Source organism: Muscardinus avellanarius (genome assembly GCF_963383645.1).
Source record: "Muscardinus avellanarius genome assembly, chromosome: 8".
Taxonomy (NCBI): Eukaryota; Metazoa; Chordata; class Mammalia; order Rodentia; family Gliridae; genus Muscardinus; species Muscardinus avellanarius.
This window is the reverse complement of record NC_137794.1, coordinates 102,840,558-102,863,329: the sequence shown is the minus strand read 5'-3', so window position 1 is coordinate 102,863,329 and position 22,772 is coordinate 102,840,558. Positions and strand designations below refer to the sequence as shown.

Below are 22,772 nucleotides of genomic sequence, written 5' to 3'. Positions count from 1 at the left end.
CACAATGGGACGTACAGACACCCAACCAGAGGATACGTCACTCTCGATTTAAAATCTCCCAGTGCAGAATGAGTTCTGTGAATCTATGTTTCATGTATACATGATCTGAATAAAAAAAGCCCAAACCATGATGGCAGAGGTGGGATTTTTGTGGGGTTTTTTGCTCGTCTGTTTTTGTGGATTGGACCTAGACATTCACGCATGCTGGAAAAGCACTTTACCACTGAGCCACATCCTCAGCCTTCCTTTTTTTTTTTTTTTTCCCTTCTGGTAGAAAAGTGTTTAACAGAATAGCAAACACTATTAATTACTCCCTAATAGGTTGACAGGCATACTGATTTCAGGCACCACCACGATGCAGACGAGGAGGGCTTCAAGAGCCTGGGACTCACCGTTCCGACCAGAGGGTAAATAAACCCAGCACCTATGCTGGCCCGGACGTCACTGACGGGCAGGATAAAATCCTTTGGCACGCCTTTTCTTTCGGGCTCATGAGAGAGAGAAAGGTGGGTCTTGGCCATGCAGATGGGCAGATTTCCAAAACCCTGTGAGTAAGAAAGGAGAGGAAATGCATTCAGTGGCGCATGTGCTGGTGTGCTGGACTTGGGGAAAGTGCATTTTATACAATCTCTGCAGCGATTCCACGTCGGCTCGAGCACGTGTAGTTCTGCCAGTGCTGTTCACTGAGCAAGAAGCGGCACACTAGCAGGTTGTAGGGTCTACTGTTGGTTTTGGAGGTTTTCTTTAAGAGAAGGCAGCTTTATGCCCCTGTGTTGGGGGAAAGCAAGGCTATTTTTAGGCACAGCAGGGGCAGCAGCTGCAGAAAGCACTTTTCAAGGCTATTAATATCCGGGACCCAGAAAGGTAATCTGGAGAGAGGCTCTGTAATGAGGCTCTGAGTCACGTCCTCACTCATCTCGGAGTCTGCCAGGAAGCAAAGGACCCTTTGTGCTGGCTTATGAATCATGGCTATTTGATCTGCGATTACATTATAGGAACTAAGATGAGGTCACTTTTTCAGCCTCTTGTTTTTTAAGGACCAAAGTCTATGCCTGACCCAAAGGTGAAAGTGCAGGAAGTCACATGCGGCGTCTCACAAAAAGGATAGTGTCTCCGAAGCCTGCAGTGGGACTGAATGGCACACAGTGTTCCTTTAGAGACTTTGCTAATTAATTGCAATCACATACTCGACACATTACTTTTAAGGAATATTCCCTTGGTAGAAAGCGATAACGCAGTCCTTAGAGGTAACTCACATAGGATTTCCTGTGATTCCTTCCAAAACTATTTGGAATTTAGAGTATTATCAGTCAGGGGCGGGGACATTCTCTTTGTGACTGCCCTACTCATACGCTAAAAAGGATTTTGAATCCGGGCATGATGGCATACACCTGTAATCCCAGTCGACAGAAGAGGAACACAGGTTCAAGAACAGCCTCAAAAAGTAGTGAGACTCTCATCAATCCAGCGAAACCCTGTTCCAAAATAAAAATAAAAAGTGCCGGGTGTGGTGGCGCACGCTTGTAATCCCAGCATTCGGGAGGCTAAGACAGGAGGATTGTGACTCAAGGACAGCCTCAGCTACTTAGTAAGGCCTTTGGCAATCAGTGAGACCCTGTTTCAAAATAAAGAATAAAAAATAGGGCCGAGGGTGTAGCTCAGAGGGAGAATGCTCCCTGGGTTCCATCCCCAGTACTTTAAAAAAAAAAAATTGGGCTGGAGTATAGCTCAGAGCTAGAATGCCTCTGGGTTCAATCCCAGTACCATTAAAAAAAAAAAAAATGCAGAGAGGGCTGGGTACATTCCTGTAATTTTAGTACTTGGGAGGCTAAGACAGGAAGATCAAAAGTTTGAGACCAGGCATACAGTAACTTATAGAGACCCCATTCTTAAACAAAAAACTAAAAAGAACTGAATTCTTAGTACCATACATACCCAGAAAATAAAATAAATGAACAAATAAGTAAATAAATAAAATTTTACTAAAGGAAGGCTATAATGGTTCACCAAAAAAGGGTTCCTAAAGCTGGGCATGGTGGTGCACACTTGTAATCCCAGTACTTGGGGGGCTGGGACAGAGGGATCACAGGTTCAAAGATAGCCTTGGCAATGTTGCAAGGCTCAGAAACCTAGGGAGATCCTGTTTCCATATAAAGAAATAAAATTGGGCTGAGGGCATAGCTTGGAGGTAGAATGTCTCTAAGTTCAATCCTGAGTACGAAAAAAAAAGTGCTTAGAATTTTAGATTTTGAAGATTAAAATAATGAACTGGTTACAGACCCACTACTTTAAAATTGATCAGTAGAACTATTTAAAAGTATGTCCTAAGCTGGGCGTGGTGGCACACGCTTGTAATCCCCGCGCTTTGGAGGCAGAGACAGGAGGATGGCGCAGGTTTGAAACCAGCCGCGCGCGTTGGCTTAGGGGACCCTGTTTCCAAATAAAAATGTAAAAATGTGTCTGGGAGTGTAGCCCGGAGGTAGAAGGGCTTCCAGGAACCCCAGTACCACACACACACATGCACACGCGCGCGCGCACACACACACACACAAAGTTCATTAAAAGTTCATAGGGGAAAAATCTCCTCTAACTCCATGATTTTATTAGTTTCATTACATACAAATGAAAATTTTACCATAGAACAATGCCAGTGTGCAGAGCAATAATGTCTGAGAGTTATCCTTTTAGAGGGTAAATTAAGAATATCAAGAAAAATGAGTTGCTGACAATCTTACCAATCTGAGAGAATACCCTGATCATCATTGGTAGTATGTATGTATGTATGTATGTATGTATGAACGTATGTATTTATTTGTGGTACCTGGGATGAAACCCAGGAGCATTCTACCTCTGAGCTACACCCTCAGCCCTATTTTTTATTCTTTATTTTGAAACAGGGTCTCACTGAGTTGCAAAGGGCTCACTAAGTAGCTGAGGCTGGCCGTGAACCATGATCCTCCTGTCTCAGCCTCCTAAGTGCTGGGATTACAAGCGTGCGCCAATATGCCTGGCTTGCACGCTAACATTTTTAAGCTAGTAAGAGACTTAAATGAAAGGGAAGCACTACAAGTTATGGAAATCTATACCCCAGAGGATGCTGTGATGTCTCTGGCAGAGTTGGCAGGCCTAAAAACCACACATCACATACCATATAATTTCTTCTGTATCAGACACATTTACAATCTCAGAAGTCAATGCAGCATATATTAGAAGGTATATATTCTTACCGTAATGTTCTAAACATAATCAACACTACCCCAATGCGACTTTGTTTTTTGTTGATCATAAACTAGACGACTCAGAATTAAGCCAATGAGATGTACACTATCAATCCTTATGTCAGGGTGAGCATTTTGAGAACCCAGGGTGAAATTTCCCCCTCCTAAAAGTGTAGCTTTTACCTGCTGAGTGTAACGGTCTATTTTGGTTTGTGCCTCGGGAGAGAGTTCAATATCCTTGGCTCCATACACAGTCTGGGCAATGGTTCTTATCTTTTCCACAATTGGAAGCTGAAGAAACACAAATGACAACAAAGTTGTGAACGTTAATCTGATTTTTAAATAACTTAGAAAAAGTTTAGTGGAAATTTAGATACTGCCTTACAATTCTTCCCAGAGATCCCCCTCAGCAACTGGCATTCCAAACAAAATTTTCTTTCTCTTTCTAGCACTCTAAAATAACTGAGATGCTCAGATCAGATGTTAAGTCACAGAGAAAAAGTCATGGACATTCTGCCAATTGAGAGTGCTTATCTAGCCATTTTTTTTTTCGTGGGTCTGGGGATGGAACCCAGGGGCATTCAACCTCCGAGCTACACCCCCTGCCCTATTTTTTATTCTTTATTTTGAAACAGGGTCTCACTAAGTTGCAGAGGGCCTTGCTAATAGCTGAGGCTGTCCGTGTACCGTGATCCTCCGGTCTCAGCCTCTCGAATGCTGGGATTACAAGCGTGCGCCACCATGCCTGGCTTTATCTTGTCATTTTTATCCACTGAAGTGTTTTAAAAGTGATGTTTATACTCTGCTGTTCAGCAGTCTTATACATCAGAGAAAAGGAATTTCCTAACTGAACAGATGGTGAAGATTTTAAAGTGCGTCTGAACACTGGTTCACAGTATCGGTATAGAGAAAGTAGCTTATGAAGAAGGAAAAGGAGGAGGAGGGAGAGGAGAGAGTGGAAGTAGAAATGAACATTTTATTGAAATACCAGAGGTTGAATCTACTCTCACATTATCAAATTATTGCTATTTTTTGTGGTACTAGGCATTAAACCCCAGCAGTATTTTAATTCTGAGCAATTCTCCCAGCCTCCCTCTTATTTTTGCTACCAGACATTGAACTCAGGGGCATTCTACCTCCAAGTCATATGCCCAGGACCCTCATTTTTATGGTACTGGGCATTGAAGCAGAGGAGGTATACCTATTTTAATTTTGAAACAGTGTTTTGATAAGTTGCTGAGGGCCTCACTAAATTGCTGAGGCTGGCTTTGAACCTGTAACTCCCCAGGCTTAGCCTTCTAAGTACTGGGTTTACAGGCATGTGCCAGCATGCCTGGCCACCCCCAGCCCTTTTCATTTATTTATTTATTTATTTTTTTTGTGTTAATGGGGATGGAACCGAGGGGCATTCTACCTCTGAGTGACATCCCCAGCCCTATTTTTTCTTTTAAGTACTGGGGATAAAACCCAGGGGCATTCTACCTTTGAGCTAAACCACCAGTCCTATTTTTTATTCTTTATTTTGAAAAAGGGTCTTACTGAGTTGCAAAGGGCCTCACTAAGTAGCTGAGGCTGTCCTTGAAACGAGATCCTCCTATCTCAGCCTCCCAAATGCTGGGATTACAAGCGTGCGCCACCATGCCTGGCTCCCCAGACCTATTTTTTATTCTTTATTTTTGAAACAGGGTCTCACTAAGTAAGGGTCTCAGTAAGTAGCTGAGGCTGTCCGCGAACCGCGATCCTCCTGTCTCAGCCTCCCAAAGGCTGGCATTACGAGCGTGCGCCACCACGCCTGGCTTACTTTTAAACAGGGTCTCACTGAGTTGCTGCGGGTCTTGCTAAGTTTTCAAGGCTGACCTCAAACCCAGGATCTGCCTATCTCAGTCTCCCACTACTGGGATTACAGGTATGCATCACTGTGCCCAGCTTAGCCCTTTTTATTGCTAAATTGCTGCATGCTGACCCTGAACCTGCAATCCTCTTGTTCCAACATCCCAAGTACTGGGATTATGGGTATGTGCCACTGCTCCCAGCTTTTACTCTAGCAAATTATGAGAAATCCTGCAGCGCGATTAAAAAAAAATGTGAGAAGACATATATGTTATCAAATAACTGTGTGGGGGGGAGACGGTGTCCATAATGCTACATGGAAAACCTAGATGCAGACTGCTGGTAAGAAAATGAAACTGGTAATAAGGAATAAGACTGGATCATCAAGAAAGGAATATGCCACAGACAAAGCGATTCTTAATTTAAGAAAAGAGTTCAGGCCGGGCGTGGTGGCGCACGCTTGTAATCCCCGCGCTTGGGAGGCGGAGACAGGAGGATCGAGCAGGTTCGAAGCCAGTCGTGCTGGCTTAAGAGACCCTGTTTCCAAATAACAATATAAAAATAGGTCTGGGAGTGTAGCCCAGAGATAGAAGGGTTTCCAAGTACCCCAGTACCACCAAAATAAATAAATAAATAAATAAAAAATAAAAAATAAAAAAAGAAAAGAGTTTGACAGAATCATTGGTAATTTTACTGAGGGTAGAAAATGCATCAGCATGATCTCGGCAGTGGATTTTCTGTCTGGTGAATGAGTGCTGAAGCAAGTGTTGGCAGGACAGATGGACATCCTCATTGTGCAGCAGCAATCTACGGCACGCCTCAGGGACTTTGCTTGACAAGGGCCAAGGGCGCATCTGCACGAATCACTATTGATACAGGACAGTTACCCAAAAGACCAAACTTAGCGGGCTGCCTTGCCAAGTAGTGATGGCCCACTGGGCGAGTCAGTAGACGTCACATTGGTGCCAGGAACGTGGTAATCACCACACAAGGCAAAAAGAGGGCTGGGGCAGAGATCAACCTCAAGGGTAGCTTCTAATGTAAAAGAGTCCTTGTTCATCTTAGCTGAAAATAAACGGTTTGAAGCTAAAGACCACCTTGGGCTTCGTGGTGGAATGCTTGCCAGCATTCATGAGGCCCTGGGTTCAATCTCCATTACCATGAAAACCAGGCCAACCAAAAACTCAACCATTTCTTGTATACCAAAAGATAGGATATAATACATCCCCTGGAGAGTTTACAGTTGGCACTCAATATAGGGTTAAACAAGCAAATGATTTCTGAATTAATTAAGGATGGGTTCCGTGCACTACTTACAGCGATGAGAAGAAAGTTCAGGTGATGATACTCCGTGGGCGTATCATCTTAGATACTCATCTTAGACCTTACCATCCGCCTAACACAGGACCTGGCACTAGATCACCTGCTGTAGACACAGCGCTGAGGCTAACAAGAGCGCCCCTGCTGGTCAATAAAAGCCTTGCAAGGAGCAACTCTGATTAAGAAAGAAGTTAAAAGGATGCTAGTTAACAGTTACTAATAGAATGGGATATTTCCAAATGCTATATCTGAAGGTATATTAATATTCCAACTAGAAATCCTAAGAATTAACAACAATAAAGGCAAACAATACCATTTAGAGATAGGTAAAAGACTAACATAAATAATGAATCTCCACAGATAACCAATCTTAGTTGTCTGTTGGATGGAAAATCTTGTTTCTCTGGTTCTGGTGTGTGTTACCTATTTCTTCTTTGTAGTTAATCTCTTTGAGTATTTTCTCTAGCGCTGGTTTTGAAGACATAAATTCCTTCAGTTTCTGTCGTGGAAGCTTCTTATTTCTCCATCTAATTTGATAGAAAGTTTTGCTGGGTAGGAAATTTTTGGCTGGAAGTTGTTTTCTTTCAGAGTTTGGAATATGTTACTCCAAGCCCTTCTGGCTCTCATGACTTGGTTTGGGAAGTCTGGAGTGATTCTAATTGGTTTGCCTCTGAATGTCACTTGGCCCTTTGTTTTTGTTGCCTTTAGGATTCTCTGCTTGGCTTCCACATTGGTCATTTTGACAATTATGTGGCGTGGGGATCCTCTTCTCCAATCCTGTCTAAAGGGAGTTCTATAAGTTTCCTGGACCTGTGTATCGACCTCTTGCTCTATGTTTGGAAAATTTTCTGCTATTACTTCCTTGAAGAGACTGTTGATCCCTTTGGTTTTACCTTCTTTTCCCTCCTCTATTCCAATTATTCTTAGGTTAGCTCTCTTAAAATGGGCCCATATTTCTTCAATATCAGATTCCTGCTGTCGGATATTTTTTCCTAGATTAGAAACTATGGTTTCATTTTTGGAATGATCATCTTCTAAGAGCGAGATTCTGTTCTCCATGTGGTCTAATCGGTTGTTTGTGCTTTGAATTGAGGCCTTTACATTGTCTTTGGATATACAATATTTTTTTTTTTTTTTTTAGGGAGTTTGTATACTCTTCTGTTGCCTGTGCCATTGAAATCATATCCAAGAAATCACTGCCAATTTCAATGTTGTGAGGTTTTATGACCTAGATTTTCTCCTAAAAGTTTATAGTCTTAAGATTTATATTTAGGTCTTTTTTTTTCTATTTTGAGTTAATATTTGTATATGGGATTAGGTAAGGGTCCAACTTTATTCTTTTCCATGTAATTATTATTTTTCAACAATATTTAGTTAAAAGATTATTATTTCCACCACCAAATGTTCGTGGAAACCTTGTCAAAAATAACTTGACAATATAGGGAAGAATTTAGCTCTAGGCTTGTATTTAACTCCAATGGTCTATATATCTGCCTTTAGAACAGTACTACACTGTTTCAATTATTGTAGCTTTATATGGTTTGAAATCAGAAAATATATATCTGCTAGCTTTGTTCTTTTTCAAGATCATTTTGGGTATCTAGAGTCCATATTCCATATTAGGATAGATTTTTTTCCTGAAAAATAAATATATAAATATATGATAGTTTCACCTAAAAAATAGAAAAAAATATTCTCTGGTAAGAAAGAAAGTAAAAAAAAATATTGAAATGTTATCTTTAAGTCATCAAAAGCTTGGTATCAGACAAATGAAACTGTTATGTGACATTATCATTTTTAATTTTGGATAAATTGCTATAATACTAGATGTCAACCACTAAGCCAAGCATGGGAGGGAGGGATAGGGAGAGGAAGGGGTGGGGATCGGGTGGGGGCTGACTGGGCGATGTGTGCATGTATGTCTACAAAAGTTTGTATCCCACTATGATGTATGAATACAGTGCACCAATAAAAAATTAAAAATAAATAAATAAATAAATAAATAATTAAAAAAAAAAGGATGCTAGAGCTGGGCATGGTGGTGCATGCTTGTAATCCCAGCATTTGGGAGGCTGAAACAGGAGGATCATGGTTCGAGGACGGCCTCAGCTACTACTTACTGAGGCCTTTTGCAACTCAGTGAGACCCTGTTTCAAAATAAAGGATAAAAAATAGGGCTGAGGGTATGGCTTGGAGGTAGAATGCCCCTGGGTTCCATCCCAGTACTGAGAAAAAAAAAAAATATATATGCTTGAAAATCTCTTTAGCAGGAAAGAGCCCCCACATAAAGTTCAAAGACCACACTTTGTCAGGTGAAGTCAGCTCTCAGCACCCCGTGAACCAGACGACGTTCCCTCCTGTCAGGGCTCTGGCTGGGGCTCCAACCCCCAGAAGTCTTACCATTTAGCAAAAGTGAAACTCTGCCCCCATTTAATAGCCGCTCCCACCCCTCCTCAGGCAGCCACGGTTCTACTCTGTGAATCTGACTACTCTTCTACAAGGGGAACCAGGCATGTCCTTCTGCACCTGGCTAATTTCACTTGGCGTACCGCCCCCCACCTGTCAGCGTGGGCAGAGCTCCATCCCTGAAGGCCGAGTAGCTCCGCGCAGCGCACACATGCCCTGCGCTGCTGGGCCGTTCGTCATCAATGGGCACAGGGGCTGTTTCCGCCTTTTGGTGATTATGAATAGTGCTGCTGTGTGCGTGGGCACACGACGCTCTGAGACCCAGCGTTTCACTCCTTTGGACACAGGAAACAGGCATCTTTTGTCAGCTAAACAACTTCCTTTCCAATGTTTATTAGAAAGTGTCCTGGGACCGGGCATGGTGGCGCACGCTTGTAATCCCCGCGCTTGGGAGGCTGAGACAGGAGGATCACACAGGTTCGAAGCCAGCTTCAGCTACTTAGTGAGGCTCCCAGCAACTTAGTGAGACTCCTGTTTCCAAATAAAATATAAAATAGGTCTGGAAGTATAGCCCAGAGGTAGAAAGCCTCTGGGTTCTACCCCAAGTACCACCAAGAAAGTAAGAGAGAGAGAGAGAGAGAGAGAGAGAGAGAGAGAGAGGTGGGGGAGGGAGGGAGCGGGAGGGAAGGAGGGAGGGAGGAAGAAAGAAAGAAAGAAAGAAAGAAAGAAAGGCAGGCCAGAGGACACAAACGGTCAGCGACGGTGGCAAGGAATCCCTACGGGGCAGCGTGACACCTGGCGTTGGCCTCTCCGCCCCTGGAGAAGATGAAGGTGGTTTCTGGTGGCTCCGGTGAGGACAGTACCATCTCCTGAGACCCTAGGAGGCGCCCTCCGCACCCGAGCTCAGGGCCTGCGATCTCATGAGGCAAATAAAGGGCTTCAGCTCGCAGGGTGAGGAAGCCCAAGGCCAAGGTTGTCTAGAGATTCCCAGTACAGTGTTTCGTTTTCACTCATGTGTACAAGTAAATAAATAGAAACACCAGTCACCTGCTCCTTTGGGTTTTGTGTAAAACTGAAGCACTGCCTGGGAAGACCCGCCCACCGCTGGCCATCTCTATGTGGTATCAGCAGGCAGGGACCTGCCTGTTGTGTCTCTGCTTGATTTGGGGGAGAAACGTACTCTTTGTTTTTTTTTTTTTTTGTGGTACTGGGGTTCCTGGAAGCCCTTCTACCTCTGGGCTACACTCCCAGACTGATTTTTACATTTTTATTTGGAAACAGGGTCTCCTAAGCCAGCGCGCATGGCTGGCTTCGAACCTGCGCGATCCTCCTGTCTCTGCCTCCCAAGCGCGGGGATGACAAGCGTGCGCCACCACGCCCGGCGAAACGTATTCTTTGAAAGAAAGAAAAAGAACGTAGGCTCAGTCCAATGATCACAATCTGAATTTGAGATTCACTTCGACTGCTTTGTGGCAAATGATAGCTTTTAAAAAGCAAGTTAAATGATAAAAATCAACTGAGTGTCCACGCGTTCCCAGCTGGCTCTCCCGGGCTCCGCAAACATCAGCTGATCTCTTATTCCCATCTCTCATCCCAATACGCCTGGTGTCTGGTGGAGCGGCCTGCGCCCAGCGCGCCCCCAGCATGTGCTCAAAGAACAGTTAACCACGGATGGCAAGGACGTCACAAGGTCACGGAGCTACCTTGTGAAAAAGTTCTTTTTGCCTAAAAAGAACTTGTGATGGAGCGGGAATAACGAGACACAACAGACAGCCGTGACGACAGAGTGCACCGTCAGGGCTCTGCGGCAGCGTCCCTGCTGAAGGCTGGGGGTCGAGGCGTGTAGGGGATTGTGGCCAGCCGCAAAGGCTGGCCCGACACCAAAGAGACCTGGAGGAGTGCGGGCAGGGAGGCCGCGGGGAGCAGGACGAGGGAAGGACTATGCCCCAGGAGGAGACAAGCCCAGGTGTGGCCCGGCGAGCACCAAGCCCACGGGGGCCAGGAATGGCTGGCCGGCGTGAGGCACAATTGCGTAACGCAGCGATAGTGGCTGAATATAGCCCGGTGTCTACGCGAGTGTCGCTGATCATTTCTGAGCGGTATGCTAAATCTTCACGTTGAACAAGAATGTCACTCTAAACATATTCTAGACCGACTCCCTCCTAAACCTCTGCAAGAAGACGTTATTTAGGAAACTGAAATATTCACCCTCGAGCTGTCCGGCAGAACGCGTTGCCTGATGGAAATGTTCAGTAGCTGCATTTGCAGCCTTCTAGCCACTCACAGGGCAGCGAGGAGCTGGATGCTTAAGTTGGTTGAATGTTAGTGTTCAGCTAAATTTCAGTAGTCATAGGTGGCCTTAGTGCAGCTCTGGCAAATAACCACGACCAACTGTTATGTGGGCTTCTGCATACAGTAGGCAAATCATAAATGTTAGCTGGCGATACCACCAGGGTAAGCTGGAGGATGTGGTGCCCTTGATGTTTTATTTTGCTCACAGGTAGGTGTGTTGATGCGGGTGCACAGAAGCTGAATTATTCAGTATTAGATAGCACATTCTTTTTGAGAAAGTTCTGGACATGCCTGCTTAAACTGCCAGATCAGCTTGTTCAAAGACCTAATTTTGTGGAATAAGACTGACCTATAAAATCCAGATAAACAGTTGCTTAAACTTTTAGATTATTTTTTTAGTGATGAAAATATGAACCAAAAAGTGTAATAGCGCCAAAGTTTAAACACGAACCGGCTAGAATTAAAAAGATGTACAAAGTCTTTATAACGTGTCAACGTTATAGAGATGTCTCAACTCACTTGGAGAGCAGACGTTACAGTCAGCAGCACAGAGAACCCCTTCTAAGAGCAGGAAAATGCTACCTGTCTCCAGCCTCCACCCAGCCACCTCTTCCTAAGCCCGCACTGTAGCGGGGCCTGGGACACACTTCTGCTTCTTGAATCTGGTCCCAAATGAAGTTATTTGCACACACTGAGGGTATAATGAATAAAAAGACACTGTTCCTTCCTCTCTTCAATGCCACAGAGCTGGTTTCATGCAGGTTAAACATTCCTGTGCTGTGATATGTGCACAATGTATTCCAGTGCCCATAAAATGTTTAAAGGGCAAGATCAATATTTAAAGGGCAAGTTGAATAGAAATCTCTAGACATACAGCAATTGTTTTAGTTTTTACTCTATTTTAAATGAGGCATAAGTTTTAAATGATATGCAAGACCAGTTTGGCAAATAGGCGTTTCTGTAATTCAAATAAAAGTACCACTCGGAACTGGAGATGTTAATTTGCACCGGCCATACCCCACAGGTGCAAGGGCTTGCATTACAAACGCACCACCTGGTGCCCAGGGAGCAGCTCTGTCCTTGTTCCTGAGAACAACAGGCCCCTGTGTAGCTGACACAGAGCTCGCCCCTGGCTGGAAACCAAGCTGCATGTGGGGCTACGTGCGGACTTCCAGGAGCCCGCGGCACTCTGGCCTCCGAGCAGCAGCTTAACTCTGCGGACCCGGAGGAATCTCGTTCTCTAAGGACAGCTACGGTGTGCGGAATGGGCAGAGGCTCCTTACGTGAAAATCTGCATTTGTCCCTGAGGAATGATGACAACATGGAATCCACCTGCACGATCTTGGATGACTCACAAACAGAACCCGACAGCCAGCTGGGTATGGTGGTGCAGGACTATAATCCCAGTGCTGGGGAGGCCGAGATAGGAGGATCGCAGGAGGACAGCCTCAGCAACTTAGTGAGGTTCTGTTTCCAAAAAAAGAAAAGAAAAAGGCAGTGGGTGTAGCTCAGAGGTAGAATGCCACCAGGTTCCATCTCTAGTACAACAGCAGCCACAACAAAACACAGACCAAACCAAACTCCGGCCTCATAGCCACGTTGACGGAAAGGAATTTGTAGGAATATGTGATTTTAAAGATCTCACCCAAATGAGAGGAAAGGGCTGGCGGGCCGTTACCTGGGAGCTCGCGTGGCCTAACACCGTTCACATACCTTTAGGACATACTTGCTCCTTTCCTCATACAAACCCGATTTAGAAAGATCTGTGTGTTTTAAGAGCAAAATGGACGAACACAAGGTGTGGTTCTGTTCCCTTTGTGTGTAAGGAGCGCTTATACTTGACAAGTGGCTCCTTTTTTTTTTTTTTTTTTGACTACACGGCAGGAACCATCTTTTGCCCACTGATCTACTGGAGATGAGCTTCTGAGGGAAAAACTTGTAGACGAAGACTAAAGTCTCAGTCATGAAAGGATAAAGAAATCATTTCCCCAACCTCTAGGAGACTGGAGTGACTGTTCTACCCCTAGATCCTAAGGCTGAGGCTTGCTTTCTTGAAGTGGCTTATTATATGTGGTACCGTTACTTTTTATTTTTTGTGGTACTGGGGATTGCATCCAGGAGCGTTCTCCCTCTGAGCTATACCTCAGCCCTTTCAAATTTTTGTTTTTGAAACCTGGTCTCCCTGGGCTGCCGAGAGTCCAGCTGTGTCGCCGAGGCTCCCTTGAACCTGTGATCCTCCAGTCTCAGCTTCCCAAGTACCGAGATTACTATACTTGTGATTCATACTTAAATACTGTTCTCTGATGAGACGACAGTGGTCCTCTCTTATGTAAATGGATGTCAGAGAGACTGCAGATGGATGGGGCGGGGGGAGAAGGCAGCTGTGATATGACTGACAGTTCTTCATTTCAGATTCTCTCAAAATTTTATAGGACATAATGCATTTCTAGAAACTTCCATCATATTGACATTCTATTTTTCATGGGAGAAAAGAGCATTTAAAATGAAAGAGGAAGGATCCTGATGACACGCACGAATGAAATAAATTGCCTGTTTCTCCCTCAACAGGCGCTGTCTCCACCATCTAGGAACCAAGGCTGGGGCAGGCCTTGCGGTTGACAAGGGTGAGTGGGACGCCGAGTTGGGCTGCCTGTCACGGGAGGCGGGGGCCTCCAGAGCCTCTTCATCTAGCACAGAAGCGTGAGGCCGTGCTGGGCTGCGGAGTGTGTTACACACTGACTGCAGGCAAGAGGAGGCTTGACAGAGAACCAACCGAAGGCCAGTGTTGGGGAGGAATCCAGTTTTGAAATGAGCTAAGGAGTGCTTGTGAAAGGTCTGGCCTACTGTGTGATATGGGAATTTGGAGATGAATTGTGGAAAAAGGTGGGGGGAAAGCTTAGAGGGGATCCCTGAGGCGGATCAAATGGGATGAGGCAGCTTTTTTTTTTTTTTTTTTTTTTTTTGTGGGTCTGGGGATGGAACCCAGGGGCATTCGACCTCCGAGCTACACCCCCTGCCCAATTTTTTACTCTTTATTTTGAAACAGGGTCTCACTGAGTTGCAGAGGGCCTCACTAAGTAGCTGAGGCTGTCTGCAAACTGTGATCCTCCGGTCTCAGCCTCCCAAATGCTGGGATTACAAGCGTGCGCCACCACGCCCGGCTTTGAGCCAGCTTTTTATAGGCAGAACTCAGTTGTAAACAAAAACACATCATATTAAAGGGCAGAGGGGCAAGAGGTTTGCGGATGAGATTCTTAACTGACTGGACAACATGAGGGGTGGCTTTCCACAGAATACTCCAAACAATTCCATGCACAAATGCCACGGGCACCATGTGAGTGCACTTAACACCACAGAACTATATGTTGAAAAATGGTTAAAGTGGGCAATTTTATGTTAAGTACATTTTCACCACAATAAAAAACTCCATGTATGTGTGTGTGTGTGTGTGTGTGTGTGTATACATATAAACATATGCATGTATATACACCCATTTATTTATTTAAATTTTGAGGCTCTGGTTGCAAACGCCTTAAGTGTAATTAAAAGGAAACTCAGAAAACCTTACCAACAACTGGGATATGTTCAAGTTCGATCTTTGAAGAAATATGAAATCATTTCTCAGTAACCGACGAAAACAAAACATTCCCTGCCTTAAAAAAGACCAGCAGGGGATAAGCCACCCTGAAACCTAGGGACAGAGACAGCGCCAGAGTTCAGAAACCAGGGAGGCCGGCTGTGCCCGGCTGTCCTCACAGTATGTTCTGGGCTTTCTTCATTCAGTCCCCACGGCGATCAAGAGAAGGCTCCAGGCAAGGGACAGGAAAGATCTCTTAACAAAAACAAACACTATCCTGCCTGGCCATCAAGGTTACACCTAAAGATGTTTGCAAAGTGAGAGGAAGAATATGGAGATGATTTTCAACCAGTATTCAGAAAAACAATTTCAAATGGACTTTTTAAGACCCTGCCTCTTACTTTGCAGAAATGTCTTCATGATTTAACTCCTATTCTCACTCAGAAGCAAAAAGGTCACACATTTTGGGTTAACCTGGTGGTATCTTTTTTTCATGGTGCTCAAGCAACCGGTTTTAAGCCACTTTAAAAAAAGATACCATCCCTAGCATCTTAATCGGGTACGTTGAGTTCCAAGAGAGTGCTTCGAGGTAGATTCGGGAGGCCTGCTCTCTTTGCAAGGGGAACAGGACAGGAAGACAGAGGCTGCGGTTCGCCGCATCTGGGCCCCCCAGAAACTCTGTGAAGCTGTTGTTAACATCGGGCACTACTCTGTACTGGAGGAAGCTGAGGCCCCAAGGTGGGTTAGCTGCTCAAACTTGGCTCAGCAGAAGGAGGCCTTGTCAAGATTTGAACTCCATTCCGTGTGACCCCAAGGTTTATGCCTTTTCATGATAACACATGCCTTCTCCCAGTGCACGTCACGGCCCAGTGGAACGCCTTCCATAGATGACGCAGAACTGAGCCCTCATCCCAGGTGGACTGGGCGAGGCGTGCTAGATGGGGGTTCAGAAGAGAGTTCTTAGCTGTGACATGTAAATACAGATTCGCTTTTCTCTCAACTGTAAAATTTCCCTGCATATCTATAGATATTGAGAAACGCTATCAGTTGATAGGAAAGATGCAATTATCAAAAGTGAAATTGGAAAAGTCAAAGAGAAGCTGATTTTTTTTTAGGGGGGACTTTTAACTACATCTTAAAGGGGAGTATGATCATTCTAAATGGCTGCAAGGAAATGATCCTGTTTCTTGCTTAAATATGTTATTTTTCACAAGATAAATTTCTTTTGGGCAATTAGGCCACTGTATCTGATTCCCCATCTCCTTTTTTTTTTTTTTTTTGTGGTACTGGAGAATGACCTAAGAGGCATTTTATTTCTGAGCTACACCCTTGCCCATTTATTTATTTGGTGGTACTGGGGTTCCAGGAAGCCCTTCTACCTCCGGGCTACACTCCCAGACCTTTTTATATTTTTTTATTTGGAAACAGGGTCTCCTAAGCCAGTGAGGCTGGCTCCGAACCAGCGCGATCCTCCTGTCTTCACCTCCCAAGCACGGGGATCATGAGCATGCGCCACCACACCCAGCCTTTTGCCCATTTATTTTGAAACAGGGTCTCACTAAATTGCTAAGAGTCTCCATAAGTTGCTGAGGCTGGTCTTGAACCTGTGATCCTCTTGTCTAAGCCTCCCAAGTACTGGTACTAAAGGCATGCCCCACCAAGCCTTGCCCCACCCCCTATTTTTGAATACTGATTCTGAATTAATCAGCTGTTGTCTCAGGAAGCAGAATCAGAGCTGCCTCCTCCTGAATGAGGAGCGACTCAGGCAAGCTGGACTTCGAATTCCTCATTCATCAAATGGCCTTTCCACAGGACCAACTCTTTCTGCACTAACCAGAAGTCCTCCCTCCCACAAACCGCTACTGGGTGCTAACGATGGCTCTCATCCGGCAGGGATTCTTGTCCTTGTCATCCTTCTCTTTAAGACATTAGTCACGGCCCCCTTACGCTGCACCTGCTGCCTGGCCCCACGTCTCATGCGGTCCTCAGCTCTGAGGAGCGGGGCGTGGTGACGACCTACCACTCCGGCTGCTCAGCCCTGAGACACGGGGCAGCTTTCTCCATCTCTTCCTCAGCGCGTCGTCCACAGAATGGGAGGACGTCACCAGTTTCTGCCCACAGGGATGGCAGGATGAGGAAACGCGTGGATGCAGAGCGCCCACGTATGTGGCGAGCGCGTGAAGAGCCCTCCCCCGCGGCAGCTCGGCAAGAAATCACCCTTGTGCTTTTCTGTGTTGCCCCGGCATCTGGATAATGTCACTCGGCCCTCTCCTCTTCGTTTCCTTTTCTTCCTCTTCACTTATGCTCATTGGTGTGAGCAGGAAAGAGGTGCGACATTATTTGTGACGTTTGAGATCGACCAGGGGCAGGTGTGGGGGAGGAAGCTTCAACAGCGAAGCAGCGGTCTGTTGGAGGACTCGGACTCTGCGGCCATCTTGGGGACACCCCACAGGCCAGGACAGGCCTTACAAACTGCAGAGCGACGGTCGGCGAGTCCAGGGAAATTCAGATTTTTTTTACTTCAGATTCATCTTTTAGATGCATTCAAAATATACTAGAAAGCTTAGTGATTTCACTTCTGGGTATACAGCCAAAAGAAATGAAAACAGTCTTGAAGAGAGAGCTGTACCTGGGCTATGGACACATGTGTTCACAGCAGTATACAGTAGTATACTATACAAGAGCCACAAGGGAGAAGTAGCCCCAGTGTTTGTCAGGAGAGGAATGGATTAGTGCAATATGGCACATATATGAGATGGAATATTATTCAGCCTAAAAAAAGAAGACAACGGTGAGGTGCTACCACGTGCATGTACATTATGCTAAGTGAAATAAGCTAGTCACAAAAAGCCTGAAATTGCAAGATTCCATGTATAAGAGATATGCAGAGAAATCAAATTCACAGACAGAAGCGGAGCAGCAGCTGCCGGGGCTTGTGGGGAAGAGCAACGGGAGCTGTTCAACGAGCCCAGAGTTTCAGTTTGACCCGATGCAGTGAGTTGGGTCGCACCACTGCTGAACTCTCGCTTAAAAATGGTTACGAGGTCAAACGTCATGTAATGTGTGTTTTACCACAATGTATGTATTTACTCCAGAAAACCACAGCCAAGGAAAACCACAGGAGATATGGATGAGGACAATTCCTCCTGTGATTTCACGAGCCTTGGTGGAATCGCTCAAAAACCTCCTTCCTGGGCAGTGGGCCCTTGCGAGCCTTGACCCTGTTCTCCAAGGCACCTCCTTCCCAGGCCTGCTGTTTGTGAATAGAGAATGGGCTCCAGGGCTCGGACCTGCCCTCTTTAGATAGCTCAATGTCTTGATCTCCCTCTTTTTTGTGTCTTTTTTTTTTGTGGCAGTGGGAATCAAACCCAGGGTCTCGTGCATACTAGTCAAGAACTCTAACACTGAGCCACGTCCCCAGCCCTTCAGCTTCCTTCTCTGCAGGGCTGTCATAAGGACCCATGTCAATAAAGCTCTCGGCACTCGCCTGATGAGAGACCCGGGAGCCGCCATCTCAAGGCTCCTGTCCTTGCAGCTGTGTCTTACCTGCACATCATACAGGAACTGGAAGTGGCTTCCTTTATTTGCAGCTTCTCTTACAGCCCGGGCCAAGTCCACCGACCCTTTCCCACCTGCCGACCAGTGATGGCAGGGGACCGCATCAAAGGCGCCGGCCCGCTTCGCCAGCTCACACACCAAGTCAATCTCCGCGCGGGTGTCGGTCCTGGCGATGAACATGTTTGTGGTTTTGCATCTGTATTCACTTAGTGATGTTTTTAAAGAAAGACTAACCGTTTATACTGAACTCCGCTCTCTAACACTGAATATATTTTAAACATCAAAAGTGGTCACATCGTGTTTAAATAAATCAGACTTAGAGAAGGAGCTGGAAAAAAAAATTCCTCTCCAACATGACTCAAATATTTCAAGCCGTTCAGGGCTTTTAGGGCGAAAATTCAACACCATCTCCCTGTGATCGTTCATAGGCTCTCCAACAGAAATGCTCAGTGGGATTGAAACAAACCCCAGAGCCAAGGGAACGGCAAATCGCTGTATACGTTTCATCTCCCCAATAACGTTTTGGGGACACATTTGCTAAAACGAAACCACACCAAACAAACCCACACCCAGGGCAGAGTAGTTCTGCGTACTTTCAGAGGAGCGCAGAAAGACCAAACACCCCCGGGACACAAACTGAGCTTCCAGCCTGACCCCAAGATGGTGCCTCTCTTAAAGCAGGGGGCTTGACTCACTTGAAGACATTCAGCGCCACCACGACGGGAACCCCAAAGAGCTGAGCGATCTGAATCTGCTTCTGGAGGTTACAGCAGCCGTCGGCCACCAACTGGATGTTCTGCAAGGGGTAAGGACAGTGGGCGCATCACCTCCTCTGGACCTCCACACCAAGGGGCCTCGCCCCGCCAGCAGCCGCGCCAACATCTTTCCTCGCTTTACTATCCCAGAAGCCTTTTCTCTTTTTGGTGCTAGGGATGGAACCCCAGGGCATTCTAACTCTGAGACACATCTCCCCAGCCCCCTTTTTATTTCTTACTTTTGGAAACAGGGTCTCACTAAGTTGCGGAGGCTGGGCTTGAACCTGTGATCCTCTTGTCTCTGTCTCCCATCTATTGGGTGACATCTATGTGCCTAGGGGCTTTTAGAAAAGATCTTAATATCATTTCTTTTTTTTACCCAAAGAAAAATGTAAGAAGGAAAAGGTTCATCTTCAAAATACTTTAAAAAGTATTTTAGATCCAAAGACATATTTGGATCTTGAGCCTGACAAGTGTTTCTGCTAAGGACTGGCTGCCAGGCCATGGGCAACATGCCCACACTGCAGGCTGGGACAAAAGGCACAATTCCCTGTCCTGTCCCTCCTGGCTTGAGTCCCCGGCGCCACCTGTAGGAGTTAAAAGGTACTCTTTTAGGAGGGTCTATCACTCTCATTAAGTCTTAAGGCCAACTGCAGTATTCTCCAAAAGTTGGTTCTTCCTCCACCCTCCATGGTAAAAGGCACGGGTATATGCTTCATATTTATTTCTGTCTGGAGACCTTGGGCTCTGATGGCTCTGGTAGCCGTCCTACAGTAGAAGACAGTAGATAAACATCTATCTATCTATCTATCCATCTATCTAGTGTTTTCAAATTTAAAGGATTTTTTTTTTTTTTTTTTTTTTTTGTGGTACTGGGGATGCATCCCAGGGGCATTCCACCTCCGAGCTACACCTCCAGCTCTATTTTTTATTTTGAAACAGGATCTCACTAAGTTGCGGAGGGTGTAGGTAGCTGAGGCTGGCTGTGAACTTGCAATCCTCCTGTCTTAGCCTCTCAAATACTGGGATTACAAGCCTGTGCCACCATGCCCAGCTAAGGGAATAGTTTTCATTCCTGTACTCTGCCCATGTCCTCCTAGGTTGTTAGGAGAACGAATTTCTAAGAGGCCTCCGGGGAGAAGGGACAGGGCTGGTGGTGAGCTGCAGGCCAGGTTCTGTTGGGTTGGAGCAAGTCCACCTCAGCATCTGACAGTCCCTCTTACCTCCTCTGTGTATTCTTTCTTTAGTGGGACACCAGCAGTTACCTGGGGGTGGGGAAGACAAAAATTAGGCATAACCCTGTGTAAATGCTTTTTTTAAGTTCAGATATCACCAACACTTTTTGGGAAGGCAGCCCTACTTGAAGCCAGTGGTTGGCTGTCCTGGAGAACTGTAAAGTCCTATGGGAAGCTTTCTGAAAACAAAACAAAACAAAACAAAAAACAAAAAACAACACTGTTTCCTGGGCTCTCCCTAAACCAATGAAATCAGGATCTCTGAAGGAAATTTCATTCATTCACTCATTCATTCATTCATTCATTCATTCATTCATTCATGTATTTGGTGCTGGGGATTGAATTCCAGTGCACTCTACCTCTGAGCTAAAGCCCCAACCCATTTTAATTTTTATTTTGAAATAGGTTCTCAGTTGCCGAGGGTTTTGCTAAGTTGCTAAGGCTGGCCTAGAACCTGTGATTGTTCCATCCCAGCCTCCCAAGTACTGAGATTACAGGGGTGGGCCACCAAACTGGGCTTGAGAGTGATTTTAGCTTGAGCCAATGTTGAGAATTTTTATTATGTTGCTCATGGAACTAAGAATGTTTACTCCCTGATTATACAGAGTACAGCATCCCTGTAAGTTGATTCTAAATCACCTTTAAGTGATTGTCAGACGCTCTCGTTTTTCTGGTCCAGATCCTTACAATGCCCTACGGAGTTGGAGGGGCAGTTTAAAGATGATGCTGAGCAGGGCGTGGTGGCACAGGCCTGTAATCTAGTGCTTGGGAGGCTGAGACAGGAGAATCACAGGTTTGCAGCCGCCTCAGCTATTTGGTGAAGTTCTCAGCAACTTAGTGAGACTCTTAAAAAAAAAAAAGTTGATGCTGGCCGCAGAGAAAACGAGAAGCAGATGATGCTGGCTGCACTGCAAACGAGAAGCAGAATGGAGAGTTGCACAGTAGAGTTCTGAACCCCCAATGTGGTACCTTCCCCTGACTCCCCTGCTTTTGTCTATAGCCTGCTGCTGATTTTTAAGAGAAACTACACAATGTTTTGATTCACCCTAGACACGATGCCTTTCTCTCCCCTCAGTGGAAGGAGTCTTAGAAATAGTAAAATCCTTCAAAAAGAAGGTCTCTCTGTGGGAGAAGTTTTTTGTTAAGCATATAGGCACACACAGTATTTTAAGATGAGTATTTCCCATCTGAAGCATAAACTATAAAACAGAGTGAGCTGCTCAGTTGTGCAACTAAAAAGCTAGATTGAAATAAAATTTAAACACCACTGAGCACACACGGCTTGCGTGTGCACATATACGGAGCTCTGCAGAGTCCAATAAAAAGTGAAATCAAGAACAGCACATGAACAAATGCCCCAAAGTAGAATGGATTGAAAAAGTCCAAAGCTGGTTCCAGAGCCAGGTACAGCGGTACGTGCCTGGAATCCCAGGACTCGGGAGGCTGAGACGGGAGGATCACAGGCTGATGCCAGCCTCAGCATTTAGTGAGACTCTGTCTCAAAACAAAAACAAAAACAAAAACAACAATAACAAAAAAGGGCTGGGGTGTAGCCTGGAGGTAGAATGCTCCTGGGTTCAATCCCCAATACCACACACTCAAACAAAGAGGCTAACAGGGCCAGGGATGTCACTAAGCCATAGAGTGCTTGCTCAGAGCACACAGGCACTGGCTTCAATTCCCAGTACTGTAAAAATAAACAAATAAATAAATGAGTAATAAAATGAAAAAAAAAGATATGATTTTTTTAAATGAAAAAAATAATAAACATACATACTGTAGACAGAATGGTAGGTCACTATGACTAACGCCACACCAATAGAGTATATTGTCTGTTTAAAGACACAGATAAAATAGATTTGCAAAGGTTTAACTTTTGCTATTACTCATTTAGGAATATAAAACCTAAACAGTCCTGTATTCATTAGAATATTATATTTGTATTTAAAAAATCTACCACCTACCCATTAGCAACAGGCCCATATAGTTGTACAGGTGTATGTGTTTTGTTTTTTTGTTTTGTTTTTTGTACTGGGGATTGAACCCAGGGGCATTCTACCTCGAAGCTACACCTTAAATTCTTTTAAGTTTTTTGTTTTGAAAATGGCTTTCACTAGGTTGCCGAGGCTGGCTTTGAATCCTCAATTCTCCTTCTCAGCATCCTAATACTGGGATTACAGGTGTGTGCCACCACGCCCAACCAGAAATTCTTCTGTGAAAGTAGAAGATGGGCTACAGAGTCAAGGTCTAAAGTCTAGGAGAGACTGCAGCAGCAACTAGTGTTTTGAGTAAAATCAGAATTCCTTAGGACCTGCTAAACGTTACACAAATACTTACAAAGAATACAGAAAAAAAAAGAATCTCCAATTTTTTATTTTGTGTACTAACATCTCACTCATATACATAATAAAATGTTACTCGAAACATGAGCAAACCAGCCAGGTGCGGCGACACACAACTGTAATCCCAGTACTTGGGAGGCTGAGACAGGAGGATCTGGGGTTACAGGACAGCCTCAGCAATTTAGTGAGACGCTCAGCACCCAGCAAGATCCCTTTTCAAAACAAAACATAGAAAGGGC

The 22,772-nt window shown here is 45.1% G+C and overlaps 1 protein-coding gene across 1 annotated transcript in view; it reads right to left on the bottom strand.

Annotated features, from left to right (window-relative positions):
* The window catches only part of MTHFD1L (methylenetetrahydrofolate dehydrogenase (NADP+ dependent) 1 like), a gene marked incomplete at both ends in the record, with an annotated part of 206,675 nt that overhangs the window by 49,558 nt on the left and 134,345 nt on the right, over positions 1 to 22,772 (bottom strand). Inside the window, 5 exons of the mRNA XM_080700390.1 lie at positions 393 to 545; positions 3,402 to 3,509; positions 18,190 to 18,367; positions 18,897 to 18,997; positions 20,180 to 20,221. Coding sequence (XP_080556516.1) covers positions 393 to 545; positions 3,402 to 3,509; positions 18,190 to 18,367; positions 18,897 to 18,997; positions 20,180 to 20,221 — 582 coding nt within the window. The remainder of the gene's footprint in view (positions 1 to 392; positions 546 to 3,401; positions 3,510 to 18,189; positions 18,368 to 18,896; positions 18,998 to 20,179; positions 20,222 to 22,772) is intronic.